At 34.0% G+C, this 20,647-nt stretch overlaps 1 protein-coding gene across 1 annotated transcript; it reads right to left on the reverse strand.

Annotated features, from left to right (window-relative positions):
- Window positions 1-862: 862 nt before the first annotated feature.
- On the reverse strand, window positions 863-8,061 carry LOC112032790 (polygalacturonase At1g48100). The gene is made up of 7 exons (XM_024065552.2): window positions 7,940-8,061; window positions 4,796-5,326; window positions 4,524-4,691; window positions 4,096-4,140; window positions 3,789-3,996; window positions 3,601-3,682; window positions 863-1,593 (listed from the first exon to the last, which is right to left on the reverse strand). Exons 2-7 carry the CDS (start codon window positions 5,222-5,224, stop codon window positions 1,089-1,091), a joined length of 1,437 nt encoding a protein of 478 aa, XP_023921320.2. The 5' UTR covers window positions 5,225-5,326; window positions 7,940-8,061; the 3' UTR covers window positions 863-1,088.
- Window positions 8,062-20,647: the final 12,586 nt, after the last annotated feature.

Consider the following 20,647-nt stretch of genomic DNA (forward strand, 5'->3'; position numbering starts at 1 on the left):
TTGTTTGATTTGTGATTTAATGTGTTTCTTTTTATGTTATGTGATATTTAACATGTTGATTATGTTCTTTTTTGTTCAGTGCATGATGTATGTTTAAATTTATGATTATGACTCTTTTAATAACTTTTTTATTAAACATAGCCTATCAACACATAATAGAGGCCAACCCACAAGTCTGGCAATCTTGGGTGCCTAACATATTCCTAAGTCGTACTCTAACTCCAAACCCGTAATTTGGCATGTAGACCTATATAAGAGGCCCAATTTGATTTCTAGATCTAAACTAGGTGACTACTCCCAAATCTCTGTCTTTGATCCATTCGGCTAAGGTGTACTTCCCATGAGTGCGAGGCAATGTGCTCACAATATTTTATTTTGTTCAATTATTGTAATATTAAAGTGACTTGAATTTCTTCTGTTTAACAAAAGAGTTATCACGAAGATATTGACGAATTGCTCTATATCGACTTTCCTAGTGTTTGCATTGCTATTGTTGGCGATTCAATTTGTGGCTTCTATGGGCGTAAGCCTCTGCATAAGGGATATAAGAATAAATATTATTAATTATAAAATGATATTTATATCGAATAGCGAATATTATATAAATAAATAGGTCGAATAAAAATAATACAAAATATAAGACGAGAGTAATTTGCCTGTGAGACCAAAAAGGGGAATTAAACTCCATGTCCTCCACTTTTATTAATTGAGTTATTTGTTTCATTAAAATTAGATACACACACAAACAAAAGTAATATTGTTAAGAATTTATGTATGGGCAGAAGTAATATTGTTAAGTATATTTGTCTATGCGTCAATCAAATGAATTACATTATGATGTGGATCAAACAATGGATCGGTCTTGAAACAATTTCAAGCATTGATATTTATACTATAATGTAAGCACCCAATCTATTACAATATGGGCCCAAAAAATTAGGCCCTTGTCTACATCTCATCACACAATAAGGGGGAAGCCCAAATAGGGATGGAGCTTAAAGTAATAATAATGACCCAAAATAGAGAAGGGCCACTTGGGCTCTATACAGTATTCTATAATATTAGTCACCAGAAAGCACTAAAATATATCAATTGCACTCATATGCGGATGGCTCTAATGCATTGTGAGGCCCCCCATCTCGTAAGCAATCAATGGGAGGTATAGTCAAAGTCTCCTGATTCCCATAAGCATTCCAACAAAATGGATCCTCAAGCAGTTGCCCTTCCTGTGGAAAAAGCTCTACTTCTGAAAGTTTTATGTTTGTGCAAGCAACTGTGTCACTGCACGCAAAATGTATAGGGGTCCTGCGCACATCATAGGTGCCCTTTATGTTTCTATAGGAAACGTCATCGACATGTACAGCTGAAGTTTCGTTTAAGCAAGCCTTTGACAAGCAATAATATTGGTCTATGTTAATGCAGTTCATAACGTTGTCCATTTGGATGTTATCGAATGCTATGCCTGTTACTGAACCCGTCCCCCCTTGCCAAGTCTTGATTCTGAGCCCATTGTCCGATTCCTTGATGACTGCGTTGCGAACTGTAATGTTAGAAACACATGCCTGGGAATTGTGCACTCCAAGGCTTCCAATGCTGCAGAAAATAAATGAGAGTGACTAAGTTAGGCACACCGAAAGAGAATTCAGTTTGTTGGTCCCATTTCATACTAAACTATTCATCAACAAAAAAAAAAGAAAGAGGTAAAACTAAATTACAAATTCAATGAATTCGCTACTTTAGATTTCTGAATTAGATTCAAAATGTCCATGCATCAATAACTCACATGGTAGAGTTTAATTATCGTTAGGAGAAAATTACATTAATGTGATTACCTGGTTGAATTTAATTAAAAAATCTATGTACAACATACTATTAAATCTAAGTATATATTTCTTAAACAATGTACTTAGGTGACCAGTTGACAAGATCCAATAAACCAACATACTATTAAACTATCCAGTATACATCTATCCTAGGATTCTCTATGGGTTATTTATTTGCTTTTAGCTTTCTATCTGGAAGTTTAAATAATTTCAACTGTTAAAGCGAGTTATTAAATGAGGCAGGTGCTGCATGGCTTCAAGGAGATGTTAATAAAGGCCATTCTTGCCTTTTGATTTTCATTTTTCCTCTGATGGATGTACCTCCAAGATGCTATTGAACCCGCCCTAGTGGTCACAACTAATTATACCTTGAATTTGCTTTCATGTCTATAGTTCATTAGTCTAATTGAATTCAATTATGTGTCTGCATTGATCAATGAACAATATAGTTGAAATTAATTAAATTTAACTATGTGGCTACATTGATCAATAAGCGGTATAGTTGATTTAATTGTGAAAGATAATTATACCGTTTGTAATGTATTGGGCAATACAATGACATGATTGAAGCATAGTGAATACTTAACTCAACCTTAACAAATGGGTAGTTAGGCAAGATTTATATTTATTTGAGAAAGAGAATATGCACCTGATCCCATGACTAGGCCCACAAGTGACACCCTCTATTGCTACATTTGCACACCCGGGTCCAATCGAAATGCAATCATCACCTGTTTGAATCAAGTAAAATGGTTACATCTGATCTAATAGCTAATCAATAAACTAATAAAGTATAAGCTTGCCAAATTGAGTAAATAAGTCACACCATTTTCCTACCATTGCTAATCATGGAGTTGTATATTCCAACAGCTTTAGTGTTCTCAATATGGATCCCATCGGTGTTGGGGCTGAGTTTAGGGGAAGAGATGGACAGCTTGTCAATCAATACTCCTTCACAACCGTCGAATTTCATATGGAACTGAGGACTATTTAGGATTCGTAGAGGTAAAACTAAATTACAAATTCAATGAATTCGCTACTTTAGATTTCTGAATTAGATTCAAAATGTCCATGCATCAATAACTCACATGGTAGAGTTTAATTATCGTTAGGAGAAAATTACATTAATGTGATTACCTGGTTGAATTTAATTAAAAAATCTATGTACAACATACTATCAAATCTAAGTATATATTTCTTAAACAATGTACTTAGGTGACCAGTTGACAAGATCCAACAAACCAACATACTATTAAACTATCCAGTATACATCTATCCTAGGATTCTCTATAGGTTATTTATTTGCTTTCAGCTTTCTATCTGGAAGTTTAAATAATTTCAACGGTTAAAGCGAGTTATTAAATGAGGCAGGTGCTGCATGGCTTCAAGGAGATGTTAATAAAGGCCATTCTTGCCTTTTGATTTTCATTTTTCCTCTGATGGATGTACCTCCAAGATGCTATTGAACCCGCCCTAGTGGTCACAACTAATTATACCTTGAATTTGCTTTCATGTCTATAGTTCATTAGTCTAATTGAATTCAATTATGTGTCTGCATTGATCAATGAACAATATAGTTGAAATTAATTAAATTTAACTATGTGGCTACATTGATCAATAAGCGGTATAGTTGATTTAATTGTGAAAGATAATTATACCGTTTGTAATGTATTGGGCAATACAATGACATGATTGAAGCATAGTGAATACTTAACTCAACCTTAACAAATGGGTAGTTAGGCAAGATTTATATTTATTTGAGAAAGAGAATATGCACCTGATCCCATGACTAGGCCCACAAGTGACACCCTCTATGGCTACATTTGCACACCCGGGTCCAATCGAAATGCAATCATCACCTGTTTGAATCAAGTAAAATGGTTACATCTGATCTAATAGCTAATCAATAAACTAATAAAGTATAAGCTTGCCAAATTGAGTAAATAAGTCACACCATTTTCCTACCATTGCTAATCATGGAGTTGTATATTCCAACAGCTTTAGTGTTCTCAATATGGATCCCATCGGTGTTGGGGCTGAGTTTAGGGGAAGAGATGGACAGCTTGTCAATCAATACTCCTTCACAACCGTCGAATTTCATATGGAACTGAGGACTATTTAGGATTCGTAGACCACTGACCACCAAATTGGAGCTCATGAAAAACCGAATTAACTGTAAAGATAGTAAACAAGATTGTTAAGTAAGTTAAAAAAAAATTTCAAATTAGTAACTAAAATTTTTGAATTGGCTTTTTCTGATTATTCAACTTACTGCAGGGCTGTCACATGGTCCTGACAACGTCGACCCGTTTGGACCCTGAAATAACAAAATAGCATTTAGCAAAATATTCCATCCTTCCATACACTCTTGTATGCGTGTCCTCAATGTCGGAAAAAAAAGGTTTTTTCTCTAAAAAATTCCTTTGATTATATATATATGTATAAAGATTTTGATAATTATTATTTTACTTTGAAAATTTAAAATAAATGTAAAAATATATAAATGTATTTAAAGCTATATACTAATCAATTTATTATTATATCTCAACAGTGTTGTGCCTAATTTTTAAAGAATTATCGTGTCATATGTCACACCGCGCCCATGTTTGTGTCTATGCTTCTTAGAATTAACAGTGTAAAACTGTAAATTGCTTTATCTTTTTTTTTTTTTTTCACATTTAACCTAATTTGATAAACTACCCGGTGAGGCTTGCAGGGGAGTTCCCACCATTTCTGGCCATTTCCTTCAATGGTTCCTTTTCCTGTGAAAGTCATTTGGTCAAGTCTGTAAAACACAAGCCATTGCTTGCGGCTGTCTGCTTTAGGCCATGAATCTGGTCCCTCCGGTGTCATTAGGATTCCATCCACCTTTTCACAAATAAAGCTTAAAATTAAGTGAACTGTGTAAACCACAAAAAAATTAATAGCAATATACTGAAATGAGCTAAAGAGCAAGGAATTTCATTACTTACTTGGAATACAAGTCCTGGCTTGCAGGGCCCTGAGAATATTGTTGAAGTGATTATGAAACTATAATCTTCAGGAGCCAAAATTACTGCTGATTCTACCGCACAAGCTTCTTTCCATGCTTGTCTGAAAGCCTCAGTGTCATCATTTGAACCATCTCCAACAGCCCCATAAGATCTCACATTGAAAACACAGTTTGTACTAGAATTTCCAGGATCATTTGGGTAGGGCTCAGAAGGAACAGAAGGAGGACTGGTTGGTGATGAAGGGACTTGAGGATCAGGGGAAGATACAGGGGGTTTAGAACCAGAGGAGCCTCTATTAGAACCTTTCGGCTTCTTGTGGTAATGATATCGTCCTTCCACATTGCTTGAATTCTGAAAGACAAGGCTGGCTATGATCCAAATGGCTAACAGAGTGTGAACAAGGTCCATGATAAGCAATATTTGATGGCTTATCTAGACAGTCTTCAACACTATGAAGAATGTCTTAATGATAGAACAGGAACCACCACAGAATGCTACACAAGTGTTACTCTGGGAAATGACAAGAAAAAAAAATAGTTATAATTGCAGAAAACTAATGGCAGAGAGAGAATGAGTTAACAACTAGAGGCTTCAAATAAACTATCCTGGCAAAGACAATTTGAAGCAAAGGCTCCTGTACTTATATACCCGGACTGAAAGTTCCTCAGAAGAATTGCTATCATGTCATAAGTTTGACACGTGTCAAGTACAGTTGATTAAAATGTCATTGTCTCTAGGAACGGTTGGAGGGTTTTGTAGGGATTTTGTAGGTTGTTCTTATGTGACAATCTTGGCAGAGCAATATTTTGTTGTACATGGATTTTATTTTTAATGGTCTCTAACTTTTTCTTTTTCTCATTCTATTTTCTTATGTCTGATTCAATGTTATGTGGCCCAATGATCTCATGTTTCAGCTTTTCTTTCTTTTTCTCTTTTTTAATTCACTAACTGTTGTTTTTTGTGAGGTAAAAGCTGTGAGGAATTGTATCTTCAATAGTTCTGAGCTTGTGACCTGCTATGAGGCCCTTATTTCCTAGAGAAGTGTGCAAAAGCCAGATGTGTTCTTCGTGGTCTTGTATCTTAAGCTGTGCCATGCTGTCTTAGAAGGAAAATGATCCTCTCCTTTGCACCATTCATGTAGGGTACATGAGCAATCTCAATGGCATTATAGTGCAATAAATTATTTTTGGTAATAATAGTGCAATAAATTAAGTACCATTGGTGTCGCACGGCACCTAGGATTCGTAAAACCATATAGCAGTTAATTATTATTTTATTGAGACTTTGATAATATAGAGAAGTCTTTTGAGCCCTAACAACATATTAAGTATTAACCATCATTAACACTTTCTTCATTTAAATGTATTAGAAATTGTCACTGTTTTTTCTTATTTGAAGAATAATTTGCCACTTCTTTGCAACAGATGCACCTGTTCTTGAAGATTGCTAGGGTACCTTTGTATGTTAAACTGGGAATAACTTTAAAAATATGTAAGGAGCATTAACCAAAGGTTTGTTCATACAATGAGAAAGAGTTTTACCATTTCATGACAAACGAGTTGTATAGTATTTAAATCTTGACATTCGGGTGCCTTGGATCACCATGGAATGCTGGTATACATATACAAACACACACACACACATATATATCGACACAAACAACCCAACACAACACATGTATATGAATATTATATGATTAATGAAGCCAAATATATGTTTCAAGAAACAAACAAACAAAATTAGTCCAAATATTGTTGTTGTTAAATTACCGATTCTCTCAAAATCTTAAGCTGTTAGGAAATGATGAATTTAATCACTTAACCATAAGTCTAACACTTCTCCTCACTTGTGAGCTTAAACTTTCCCTTAATAAGTGGAGGCCTAACAAGTGAGAATTTAACATTTTAAATGGGAGGTAGAGCGAAGACAATGATCAAACTCAAGATTTCATACTCTGATACTATGTTAAATTACTGATTCTCTCAAAAGTTTAAGCTGTTAGGAAATGATGAATTTAATTACTTAACCATAAGTCTAACAGCTGTCAATAAAAATTTTTTTTCCTCATCTACAAAAAAAGGAAATTTTGGTCTATTCAAATGACACTTTTAACTTTGGTTTTAACCTATGAGTGTCTTCTTCTTCTTCTTCTTCTTTTCTTTTGGTAACACACACGTATATATGAGGGTCTTCAAACTTTTAAGTTCTCTGTCTAAAAAAATTTCCCCTAAAAAAAATTTTGTGTCTAAAATAAAATATACATCAGTTGGCCTTATAAGTAATAAATCGAATTCTCAATAAAAATTATATATAAATATAAATCTAGACAATCAATTAACTTCGACGCTTACCAACCACTATTCTATTTTGGTTACATATGAATAAGTATGATATTCCATCTTTGTAATATCAAACCCAATCTCTATTGCCATTAATTACCATCAAATATTGATTGAGATGTTTTATACTTTTATTCCCTCAAGACATGTAAATATTCCATGTGATGCCAATATTTTGATTGTTGTTTCACTCATGACCTCCTTTATTGCTGTGAGAGAGAGAGAGAGAGAGAGAGAGCTACTTTAATAGTTTTGAGAATGTGGGGATGAGAGAATATTAAGATGGCAGTAGCAAATGGGTGAACATGGTGGTTTTGATGTAAAAGCGAAAGGACTAGCTCGTGACTCTTTGTTGTTGTTTAGCACCTTGTGGCCATAGAACTAGGAAGCAAGGCAGCCATGCCATGTAGTAGGTGCGCGACAACAGAATTAAACCATTCACGGGTGCATCCAAATCCCTATACTGTCCATATATATAAGCCAATTTTTGCAAAACTCATCTCTCATGAAATTAAGAGACCGTTTGGTAATATTGTTCTAGTATGATTGTTTGTATTTTTTAAAAATATGTATGAGTGAAAAAATGTATGAAAATACGTGTAATATTATTTAAACACTAAATACTGTTACTTAAAACTCCTTTTCAAACAGCCCCTAAAAATTACAATAAAATGACCATTCCAACTTGTAATTCTCCCGTGACCCTCATTAAAACAATTATACAGCACAAACAATAACATATATTAACAATACTACAGTACTAATATTGAAGAACTTAATTCACCTGAATCAAGGCGCTGGATTCTAGGGAGCTTGGCAAGTTTTGGACGTCACCGTATGCATGCAAGGCCAACGTTAAATGGTATGTATGAGTAATGAGTGTATGAGTTGCTATGTAAAAAAACTATGAGCCCAGAGGGGCTTTTTATAGAGGTTAGGTTTTACAGGGGAACTAAAACTTGGCATGTTAGATGTACGTGTTTGTCTTAGTCTGTCACGTGTAGACTCTCACGGGTGAACATAATCAAACTCGAAACTCAAAAGTCTGTTTCGTACCAGTGATTGAGAGCTTGAGGTGCACTTTTTGTGCCTGACACAGAGTAGTAGTGATAAATTTTGTGTTTATGGTTTTCTGATATGACACATCGGATTAAGCCTCATGCTCTCCCACTCCATATCTCTCTTATTGGTTTATTGCGCTAATGGGTCCACCTGAGAGGGTCACGTGTCCGCAGCATCAAGGAAAAATAGGTTCTCTTTGTTTGAAAGACAATTTTTTAAATAGAATGTTACGTACACATTTTCACATCAAAATTGAGATGATAAATTTAAGGATGGGTCAAGATTTAAAGTTAGGGATAGAAGTAGGAAAAAAAATTTATGACGAAACTCCGAATAAGCATCCTTTTTTCTCTAAAAAATTAAAAAAAGATATTTATTTAGTATTAACAAACCGTCAACAAAGACAAAAATACAAAATATTTTTTCTTAATACATTACAATACAATTATTTATAAAAATGGAATTTGACATGTGTCTGCTTTTTTTTTTTTGGTAATGTTTTTGTGTGTCTTTGATGCATGCGCCTACTACTAGGTAATGAAAAAATTGTTTTGTTAAAATATTTTAAAATATTAGGTTGTTTGTTTTGAGTAAAATTAATTGATCGAGCTTAATCATTTTTAGCTTTGCTATTTGTCATTTTTGTTCTTGGACTAATTTTTTTTGGCTTGTTAATTTTGTTCTAGATTTTAGATCTATAACTTTTTATGGCATTTAAAAGGATCAATGATATTGTTAAGGGGGATTAAGTGTAATTTTTTGAACCAAATTGCTAAAGTTAGTACATAAATATATACTAGTATTTAAATAAATAAATAAATTGGGGGGAAGGGGGAATGCCAAGCATAGCTCTGTTCATGGATAAGTTGTTACTGATTTTAATTTAACCTATAACTGAAATTACTTTGAATCGGGTTTTGTTGTGAAAGTATTTTAAATGTAACACTTCTCTTTTTTAAATGTCAACATTTTCTTTTCATATTTTGAAATGAGGACATATATTTCAAAATTTCAGCACACCAATAGTGGATATTGTATAATATAGTGAATGTAAAAAAAAATATCATTTGTTTAAAATAATTCATTTCATAATTTAAATTAAATATTACAAATATCATTTCATTTAAATACTTCATATGCTTTTACATTCCAGAAAATCTTAATCTTGAAATGGTTCATTTCAAGTGAAATAAACTAATAGAGATGTAGGGTCCTATCATGCCTGATGACTTATGTGAGAGAGAGAGAGAGAGAAGTTAGGTCGAGGTTGTCTTATCAGAGTTCCAACAGCAAAATTCACATGCTGCGATAAGTTGATTTTGCTGAATTTTGAAGATGGCCATCTCTAGATGCTTCTTCTAAAGGGGATAATGGAGTGGCGGCACGTGTCAGCTGGGAATTCACGGGTTGGTTTTTCTGCATGTCACGGGTGAGAAAAATATTAAATGTTAATTTAGAGTATTATATAATGTTTGCATTTGACAATTGATACCCTTAACTTGTACTTAGAAAACATTATTAAAACTTAAAAAAAGACAAAGCATAAATATTGTGGCTGGGAAACCATCACCCGGAGCAATTTGGTGGTCTTATTTTATTCATCCCGAATCCCATTTCTTCAAGACCTTTTTTGTTGCATATGGTGTAATGATTGCTCTAGTTTACTGCAATATATACCTCAAGAATGGTATTCATGATGCAAACACAATAAAAAAAAAGGAGCTCAAAAGTGGTTCCTTATGAATGGTTACCAAAGGACATAAAAGAGAATGGATATATATTTTCAAGATTCGCATTAAGAGCTTAATTAATCTAATCTAACAAAGATTCTGAATTACTTTTGTTATTTGCCCAGTGAAATTTTGACATATTTAAAGGGGGATATATGTGGAAATTTGATGCATTATTGTGAGAGATGAGATGAACTACAATTTTTGTTTTATAGAATTGATTAGATCATCTTACGCAAATGATGCCATCAGCTAGAGGACCAGGCCCAACGCCCATGGTTACATCAGTGAAAATATAAATTAACCGACTGAAAAAGTTGTAACCTACCAGCAATATGTTAACAATACAAAAATTGATCTTAGCTAATTGTTATTCTTTCCACCAAAGGCTTGCAATCTTGTGCAAAATACTTTGTCGAGTTTCATCCAAATTAAATAAGAAGGTGACGATTTCTAATTTGCCCTAATACTTGTTTGATTTTGGGGTGAAAACTTGTGCTTAATGTTCCCCTTTTTTTTTTTTTTTTGACTTGTGTTTAATAAGAATCTGGAAAATGTAAGTTTTTAGATCCCTTAAAACACAAGCTGTTAACTTAGTTATTTAGCCAAGTGATTACTTAGATAAATTATTCAGATCTAGGTTAATACAATCAAATCATATCATGTAAATATTGCGGAAAAGTAAATAACACAACGATATGATAACCCAGAAAAACCAAACCAGTAAAAAACTTGAGAATGATTTAACCTAACTATTCTCAAGGTAAAACAGATCCACTATGAAAGAATTGAAATTTTTACAATAAGACTTAGACCACTAACATCTTATTGCTACCTCGAGTAGCAATAGGATGTTCCAAACCGGTAAAAAACCTGGGGAGGATTTAACCTAGTTATCCTTAAGGTAAAACAGATCCACTATGAAAGATTTGAAATTTTTACAATAAGACTTAGACCTCTAACATCTTATTACTACCTCGAGTAAAAAACTTACGACCACGACCACGTGACAGCTCCGAGTTCACAAACTAATTCTTTTCTTGATCCCCTGCAACCACAAGTTCTCCTACATGTGACTTTGAGACTCCACTCAAAGGTTTCAGATCTTCTTTAAATTCTTTATACAGCAACTGAAGGGATCACAAAGTTCTTGACATGAATCTTGATAACCCTAAATGTATATGAAAGTAAACACCTCTAGATCTCACAAGAGATTCAACACATAGCATATCAACAACCTCAAAAAAGTAGTTAGAGTTTTTCCTTTTATACTTAGAGTAAAATATAAAACCTTACATGTCAAATCAGGCTTGGGCTAAGTTGGAAAAATCTGCAGAAAATTAATTTGTACGAAGTTCGATCGATCGAGCCTAATTTTTGATCGATCGAGCCTTGCAGATTTAGACAAATAAATCCTGCAATTACTCGATTTAAACTTTACAAATAAATACACTTTAAGCAGCTTAAATCTAGACTCTAAGTTTTGATTATGGTTTGCCAACACATTACACATTGAAGTTCTAATACATTTAGTTCATAAAGTCTTAGAACCTAACACAAAACATGGTTTGTTGTCTTCTCCATTAAGGGTATAAACCAGGAAAAAAATGCTAAGTACCTTTAAACGTGATCGTCCATGAATGTGGAGGCTCGAATGCTCGTGATGCATGCCTCAGACTAGATGCAAATTAGTTTCGTCTCTGTGTCACAGGGCCCACATGAATGCATGTTGTGTCATGCTTGCGTTCAAGTAGATCTTATAAAGTAAAAAATAAAATAGAACAAATTAAAAACCTAGTGCATGAAAATTTTAATATAGTAGATCTTGTGAGCACAGATAACTGGAATAAGTAGTAAATTTTTCTCTGCGTCTGTTTTGACAACCTGGTTCACTCAAAATACGTTTGCACTGCGTGTTAATGTGTTATCCTAATATCCTTCCTCTCTCACTACCATGAATATATATTGCACTAGTGCCACTAGGCCTTGGAAAATTGAAGAGTTGACAATCCTAAATTTTTTTCTTTTCTTTTTTAGCCTGATGACCCTGTAGTAATAAATAGTAATAGCAAATAAGGACAAACAGTAGAATTTGGAAACATAAAATTTTATTACATATTCGCTATTGCACATTTCGTACACACTTCATTTGATATTATATTTTTAAACACAATTTTAATTCATGTGGTAGTATATGAACGGTCAGTGTGGGAGAGAAAATTATAAATTGAGCTTGCAAATTGTCCTGTTTCCTCCTGTTGACGTCACTAATCCCTATTATGAATATTGCTTTAGGCACATAAAAAATCTGAAGAACGCTGGTGGAAATGTGTTTGAATAACTTCCACAAAAAAGATCACATTAGACCCATTTGGTGCACTCGCCTGGCATACCTGGCAATTCGCAGATATATAAAACTTAGTAAAAGAGAGTAGGGAAGCATGGAAGTCTATATATGCATGCATGGCTAGCTTGTGCACAAACTTTTACCTTTGAAATGACTTCCAAGACACGTTTTGCAGTTCCATTCCTTTCGTTGAGAAGATGAGATAAGATCAGCCAATAGCTGAAATTTTATTTGCCAACCTAGGGAGTTCATGGAGAGCTTGCAAATGGCTAAGAGTGAATAGAGGACTAGAAAGTACAAACTAATACGTTGACTGACTTGCTCGGCAAGAAGTTTTCGCGAAATGGGCTAAGATTTGGATGGACTTCTTAGGTTGGGCTACATGTCACTTGTGTGGGGACCTTACACGATCTGGACCGTATAAACAAGCCCCATTAGCCTTTTTTCTTTTTCTTTTTTTTAATAAGGGATAATTACAGTAAACCCACCTGAGGTTAGGCCCGTTTTCACTTTGCCTACCCGTGGTTCAAAACTTATCACTTTACCCACCTGAACTTCAATCCGTTACCCATCTGTTGCCCACCTCACCCTCAGACGTTAGAAAAACACCCTTTTATTAAAAATAGAACATAACACGGATCAAACACGAACCATTAAATCTTTTCCTCATGAACACAAGAACACAACATTTGTAAATATAGTTCAAAATTTTCAGTTACACAGGTCCAAAACCAATTAAATCCTCTGAATCCATTCCAAAATCCCTTTCATTTTTCAAACCCAAACTGTAGTAAAAAAAGTTTTAGAACCCAATCATAGATTAAACAAAAAATAGAAACAAACTAAAGAGTCAACCAAAAAAAAAAAAAAAAAAAAAAAATTGAAACCCACGAAGCGTTGCCACCCACTCCACCACCACCACTATTAGAACCCATAACTCAGCACCACCACCATGCCCACAATCCATAACCACCACAAGCCACAACCCATAACCCCACCATAATCAAATCATTGTCAAACCCACAACCCAAAAGCAAAAAAAGAAAACCACTGCCGGCCGAGACGGAGGCCGAGATTGAGCTCTATTTTGGCCAAGACGGAGGCCGAGACCGGGACGGAGGCCAAGATTGAGCTCCATTCTCTCTAAACCACTGTGTGGACCTCTTCCTAGATCTGCTCCAAACCGCCGAGACGGAGGCTAAGACCGAGACGGATGCAAAAACGAAGGAAATCAAATGAACCCGAGCTTGTTTGTTCACCAAGGAACCCGAGATGAACGAAGGAAATCAGGCTATGTGGGTCGAGTCCTTTGCCTGCTTGTTCGTTCACCAATACATCTTTAATGACTGCATTGTCTCAGACAGTGCCATCAAACCCGAACTCGTTACCAAAAGCGCAATTGCCTTCGAAGAAAGGGTTAAGTACGGGTGTGATTGTGGTTGTTGTGATAGTTGTGTTGTTGTGATAGTTGGCCTATTGGGAAATTGTTGATATTGTTATAGATTAAAAATAATTTCATTGAGTGATTTGTTTGGTGTATTATTCCTTCACTTTGTTCTTATTGAAGTTCATGAGCAATGAAAATCCCTAGCTTTTTGATTCTTATTATATTTGTTTTAGCCTAAAAAATGTGTTTTCTAACGGCAAACGGAGAGGTGGGTTACGGAAGGCTAACAGAACTAACCTCAGATGGGCAAAGTGATAAGTTTTGAACCACGGGTAGGCAGAGTGAAAACGGGCCTAACCTCAGGTGGGTTTACTGTAATTATCCCTTTTAATAAAAAAGACTCTCATACGTGTGATTATTGACCCGGCCTACTTGAACTTGCAGCACGCATGACATGTGGCATCTCTAGGTGCATTAGGGCTATCCATGTCACAGCACAACATTTTTGCAAAAAATGCACAACTTGAACCAAGCTTGAATCAGGCAATTCTTGGACCTGCAGGTGTGATCCGGTCCGTATATTAGAACATGTTCCTATCCCATTGTGGTTGTGTGCATGTAGATTGTGGAGAGTGTTAATTTTCATGGAGTGGTATCTTAATTACTAGCATCAACTCTTTTAAAAAGATTATCATTTGACACATAAAAGAGTTACAATCACAGTGTATGGATCTGCAAACTTGGAGTTAGGATTAAATTTAGAAGGGAAAAAATTTACATATAGATATGCATATGCACTAGAGCATATAATTTACTTGAGATCAATATAAAATATAAAAGGCCACGAGTGATATATTAATTAACTAGTCGCTAACCCGTGCTATGCACGGGAACCTACGTACCTATTTGTGAGATAGACTAAAATAATTTTATAAAATCTTAAATTGATTAAGAAACTACACCATTGCAAGATTTGCTCTTGCTGACTTCAATTTGTGTTACAATTTAATGAAGAAGTCATTGTTTGAACGTGCAATTGCTTACAAAAAAATTGTCAAAAAGTTTCAGATATTGCAAAAAAAAAAAAAAAAAACTCAAAAATTCAGAAATTAAAACTTCTGAAAGACCAAAAAATATTAAAGAATCAAATGATTCACTACTTAGAAATTATTAAAATAAAACAAAATAAATATGACTAAACAATAAAGAAATATAAGAGGAAGATGGGTTTCATTCAAAAGAATAATCTATGGCTATAACTATTGAAAGGAATCAAAAGATGTAGAGCATACAAATTATAGATAAAATATATATATATATATATGTGTGTGTGTGTGTGTGTGTGTGTGTGTGTGTGTGTGTGTGACTACACAACGGAGAAATATAAGAGAAAGATGTGTTACCATCAAAAGAATAATTCAGATGTTAAAACTTTTGAAATACCAAAAAATATTAAAGAATTATAAGAATTACTTCCTATAAATTTTTGAAACAAAACAAAATGTATATAATTACACAATAGAGAAATATAAAAGAAATATTGATTGCTTTCAAAAGAATAATATATGGTATAGTCATTGAAATCAGCTAAACATGTTCAAATATTGCAAAAACTAACACAAATTTAGTTGTTAAAACTTTCAAAATGCCAAAAAAGATATATAATTAAAGAATAAGTTATTGAAACAATTTTAAAAATATATGACTATTCAAAAGAGAAATATAAGAAAAAGCAAAAACTACACAAGCCCATAAAGCAATAAGTTTTAAATTTTAAGGGGTCTAAATTTTAAACGATGAAAAAAAAAAATCATAACTAGTCACAAGCGTAGGGCTTGGTGGTTCATGAACGAAATTTAAAAAATACATGAAAAACCATAAATAATTGTTAAAAAGTTTTAGATATTGCAAAAAAAAAAAAAAAAAAAACTCAAAAATTTAGAAATTAAAACTTCTGAAAGACCAAAAAATATTAAAGAATCAAATAATTCACTACTTAGAAATTATTAAAATAAAACAAAATAAATATGACTAAACAATAAAGAAATATAAGAGGAAGATGGGTTACATTTAAAAGAATAATCTATGGCTATAACTATTGAAAGGAATCAAAAGATGTAGAGCATATAAATTATAGATAATATATATATATGTGTGTGTGTGTGTGTGTGTGTGTGTGTGTGTGTGTGTGTGTGACTACACAACAGAGAAATATAAAAGAAAGATGTGTTACCATCAAAAGAATAATTCAGATGTTAAAACTTTTGAAATACCAAAAAATATTAAAGAATTATAAGAATTACTTCCTATAAATTTTTGAAACAAAACAAAATGTATATGATTACACAATAGAAAAATATAAAAGAAATATTGATTGATTTCAAAAGAATAATATATGGTATAGTCATTGAAATCAGCTAAACATGTTCAAATATTGCAAAAACTAACACAAATTTAGTTGTTAAAACTTTCAAAATGCCAAAAAAGATATATAATTAAAGAATAAGTTATTGAAACAATTTAAAAAATATATGACCATTCAAAAGAGAAATATAAGAAAAAGCAAAAACTACACGAGCCCATAAAGCAATAAGTTTTAAATTTTAAGGGGTCTAAATTTTAAACGATGAAAAAAAAAATCATATATAATCACAGGCGTAGGGCTTGGTGGTTCATGAACGAAATTTAAAAAATACATGAAAAACCATAAAATAAATTTTTTTTTTTTTTTTTAACAAAGTAGAGGAGAAGAAAATAACAGAAGAAGAGTTCATACCTCTACTTGGCTTTAAAAAATATATATTGGGGTTTGCACGGCTTTTATAGTGTTCATGATTAACCTCACAAATTTGGAGATAAATTATCAACGTTTGAGTTTGAGTTTAAGTTGAACTTGTTAGAGAGATAAAATTTCACTCCTTGTTAAGTTGATATTGTTAATTAAAAAAAGTTAAATAATTTTATTAAAAAAATTATAATGATATGGCAAGCTCTGGAGATGTCAATAAAAAATCAAAGATTTCGATTATATATATATATATATATTATAGGGGGACGAGGATCCGAGAATACAAACAAAGGGATTAAGGCCAACGCCGAGGAAACGAACCTCGGAAGGCACCAACAAAATGTCCCTGGAAAAATACAAGTGACCTTATGCAAGTGCAAAAGAACTACAATGGACAAGAACTCCGAGGATGCCAACATGCCCTCGGGGAATCGAGAACCAAGGCTAACGGTTGTTGGGAGCAAATTGTGGGCAAAGAGAAAAATTGAAAGGAAAGAGGATGGATAACGCATCTATTACCTCCACATTTAATGCACTGCAACCACTTAGCTGATCGTATTAATGAGGAAATGACCTATGAACAATATCCACCCAGCTCATACCTCAACGTAGAAGCCTTCTAGTATGGCCCTGATGGGACAAGTATCAAAGAAAACCAATCCTGACCTTCCAAATGTAAGATTCAAATACATCTTGGCTAATTATATACAGCCAAGAAGCCTTTGAATCAAAGGATGGACTTCTTGAAACTGAAAAACTACTTGTAAGTCTCGGACTAAACTCAAGGACCCCAATACAAGCACTGTTTCTTATTCGATATCATCTTTTTACACTTGGAATTAATTCAAACATTCCCACTTTAATATTTTCATCTTATTAAGGGCATTAAAGGTTGATTGAGCATCCCACTTCTTAAAAATTAATTGTGTGAGCAAAATTAACAAGTTTGTATTAGACGTAATCCTTACTTACTTTTTGGCTGCCACATATATATAGATTAAAAAATCTCAAAATGATATAATGTTCTTCTTTTTTTTTTTTAAGAGGAATGTTCATCACATTTTAGTTATTTGCTAGAGAGGATTTTTTTTTTTTTTTGCATGAACATTTATTAGTTAAATAGATACCAAGTAAAACCTATGCAAATACATTATTATGTAATTATCCCCAAATTTTTATGACAATAATAAATTATTACATAAAGAATTAAAGGCCTTATTATTTTTATTGTTTTGTAACACCTTTGAAAGCTTACAATAATGTTCTTTCTCCCCTTCTCTCTAACTGTTATCAAACTTAACCTTAGCTTTTAGCCATTTGTTTTAGATTTTTTATGAATAATCAAACTCTTAGTTTTTTTGAAATAAACTAGTTATTACATTTTTGCAACACATTTAAATAAAAGTTAAAAAAAAATTATATCTTTTTATAAACACTATGCAAATAAATTACCGGAAATAAACAATTCTCATATGGACAGTAAATGTACTTTAATCATTGCCTTTAAGACGTTCATTAACAAAAGCCTACAATTATATTGCAAATGTTTATTTTTTTGTTAATATTGTCGATACCATATTTTGTCCAGCACTGATTCACGTGTCTAAACAAAGACCAAAAAAAGAATAGGAAATGTGCAAAATCATAACAACATGTTTGAACGGTGAATCAAAAAATCACAACATTTGAAAATTCCATTTTACAGCAAATATGACCAAAATCCTAATCAGGTATGGTCAAAAAGTTGAAATTTTGATCCATGATCCAATCGTTGGATTGTGTTAAATTTTAGACTGTTTCGTAGGGCATGTCTTTTCCTTTGGAACGATAGTTTACAAGCCAAAATCGAAGTTAAAACGGATGAGATATCACAAAAATATCGAAACCCTAATAAAATCTTCACTGTTAATTTTCAGGAAAACTATTAGTTTTTTACCCGACTTCGTGCAATAAACTGTATCAATTGGGCCAATGAGTCTGATACAATAAATTTGTAGAAAGTGGGTCAAAGAACTAGGCCATTTATGAATTTAACAACGACTAGTATGGATTTAAAAGATGATGAAACAAGAATCAGATCATATAGTACTGAATGAATTAATTGTCCGAGGAGGAAAATCTTGGTATAAATCAACAGAATTGATTACAAATGCAACTTTGATTGCTACAATATCCTTTCTCTAGTTTTTCGATCCCCCTTTCATGGAGGGTCTCTCATATTATATAATTCCGTTTGTCCCATCTTGATCCTACATTTGTTAATCATTTAAACCCTCACTTGAGTGCCTATTCCATTAGACACCTTCTCTAGATTTCTGTGAGTTGCGGTGGCCAAGGCAGCACTGTTCAGGGGTCTTCTCCACATAAATGTGAATAGAAAAGTAGTTGCAGTGCATTTAATGCAGTGGTAGCAGCATTTCCCTAGATATTTATGAGTTTCCATCATTCTTATATGTACTTGATGCATGTTCTTCTTGTTGGAGCTTTCTAGAAGGTCACTTTGATTGGTGGAATATAGGTTTGAGCCGTGTTCATCATATCCAAGGAACAGTTCCTCCTCGGATCGTTCTCCATTCGTTCCTAACTTATGAGACTTTACAATTGGAGTTTCTCATAATTATTTATCCCTTCTTGGACCAGCCTATATCCTTGGACCAAACCCAAGGCCCAATATGTGACTCTGGGTCTTTATCCCTACAATAGCCCCTTAAAACTCCAGTTTTTCCCTCTCATTCGAGGAGAAAATGTGGGGGTTTAATTTTCAAGGGACCAAACCAAATATTTCTCTAGCTTACATGCGTGGAAGTGCCATTTTTCGCGCTTCATTACTGCTTCTAATGCTTTGGGATCCATGAATCGTCATTTATTACTTCAGGCGGCGCTTTGTTCTCCCACATTCAACGGTGGACATTTTTCCTAGAATTTTGAGCAGGATTATTCCCACTCATTTTCTCCCTCTATATAAAGCCTTGAGGGAACTCGTTTTCTCCCCTACTTCATAAATTTTCAAGAGCTCCAAAGAATTTCAATGATCGAACTCATAAAACATTTTGAACTCCTAAGCCTTCGTAACTCTTTCCTCGAGAAATTCCCTTTTTTTTTTTTTAAGACTCTTCTAGAGGTTTGGGATTTGACACATTCACTTATTTTCGTAAGTATCTTTCTTCCTCAAACTTTCTTTTTCTCCTTGGCCGAGTTCCTCGGCTTTCTTCCTTACTAGAAAACCTTCTCCTCGTTAGCCGCATCCTTTTAGATGGGTAGATTTAAGTACTTAGTGGATTCTCCATCTGGTATGGAGGGTTTTAGGGCCAAATATTGTATTGCACAAGGAGTGGGCTTAAAATATTGTCCCCCAAACTGAATACTTAGCAATAGAGAAGTGGTTGAAGTTGTCATTCCAATGATCGCCTTTATGGAGGGAGGAATGACGCTTCCTATGGGTAGGATAACCAGAGACTACCTGCTTAACCACCGGTTGTGTCTCTACCAATGTGCTCCCAACATGTTTAGAGTCTTAAGGAGTGTAGACGCCCCAAAAAATCAGATGAATCTTAGGCTTACATGACACGACATGGTCCACATGTATGAGTGTCACTCCCTCAAGAGTGCAGTATATTACCTTAAGTCCCGATCGAACATTGTCAAATTAGTATCATGCTTACCCAAGTCCAACAAGGGCATGAAAAATGACTATCTAATAGTTTCGAGAGCGTGGCATGATAGCCTCCCCTACCTCGTCCAAGAGGGAGAGTCAGGTGAGATACCTTAAAGTTAGGTTTTACAGCAAAAAAAAAAAAAGATTGCCTAACCCTGACCATGTCGTTGTTTCTCTATCGTCTCGTTTTCTTTTGATGATAGATTTTAGCTTTCTAACTATATTCTGACTCTCGGCTACTTTTGCAAATAAGAGGCACGTGGTGCCTAGGCTCAGCTTGACTAATGTTGTCGCTCTTAATTACCTGTTAAGGTTTGAGATTTTGGTAAGCAAGGACAGGCAGTTACAGGCAGTCCACCTGATCTTAGATTTCCAACCCATCTTGGCAATATTCCAAGAGATCGGCCACGCCATAAGAGCGGGTGACCCACGTTTGGCCTAGATTGACGTGTCGCAGCCCACCTTTCTTGCTTCGGATGACCTTCCACCAGTCGTACATCCATACCAACAGAACCTTTCGCTA

The sequence above is a fragment of the Quercus suber genome, unplaced genomic scaffold (assembly GCF_002906115.3).
Source record: "Quercus suber isolate HL8 unplaced genomic scaffold, Cork oak 2.0 scaffold_62, whole genome shotgun sequence".
NCBI lineage: Eukaryota > Viridiplantae > Streptophyta > Magnoliopsida > Fagales > Fagaceae > Quercus > Quercus suber.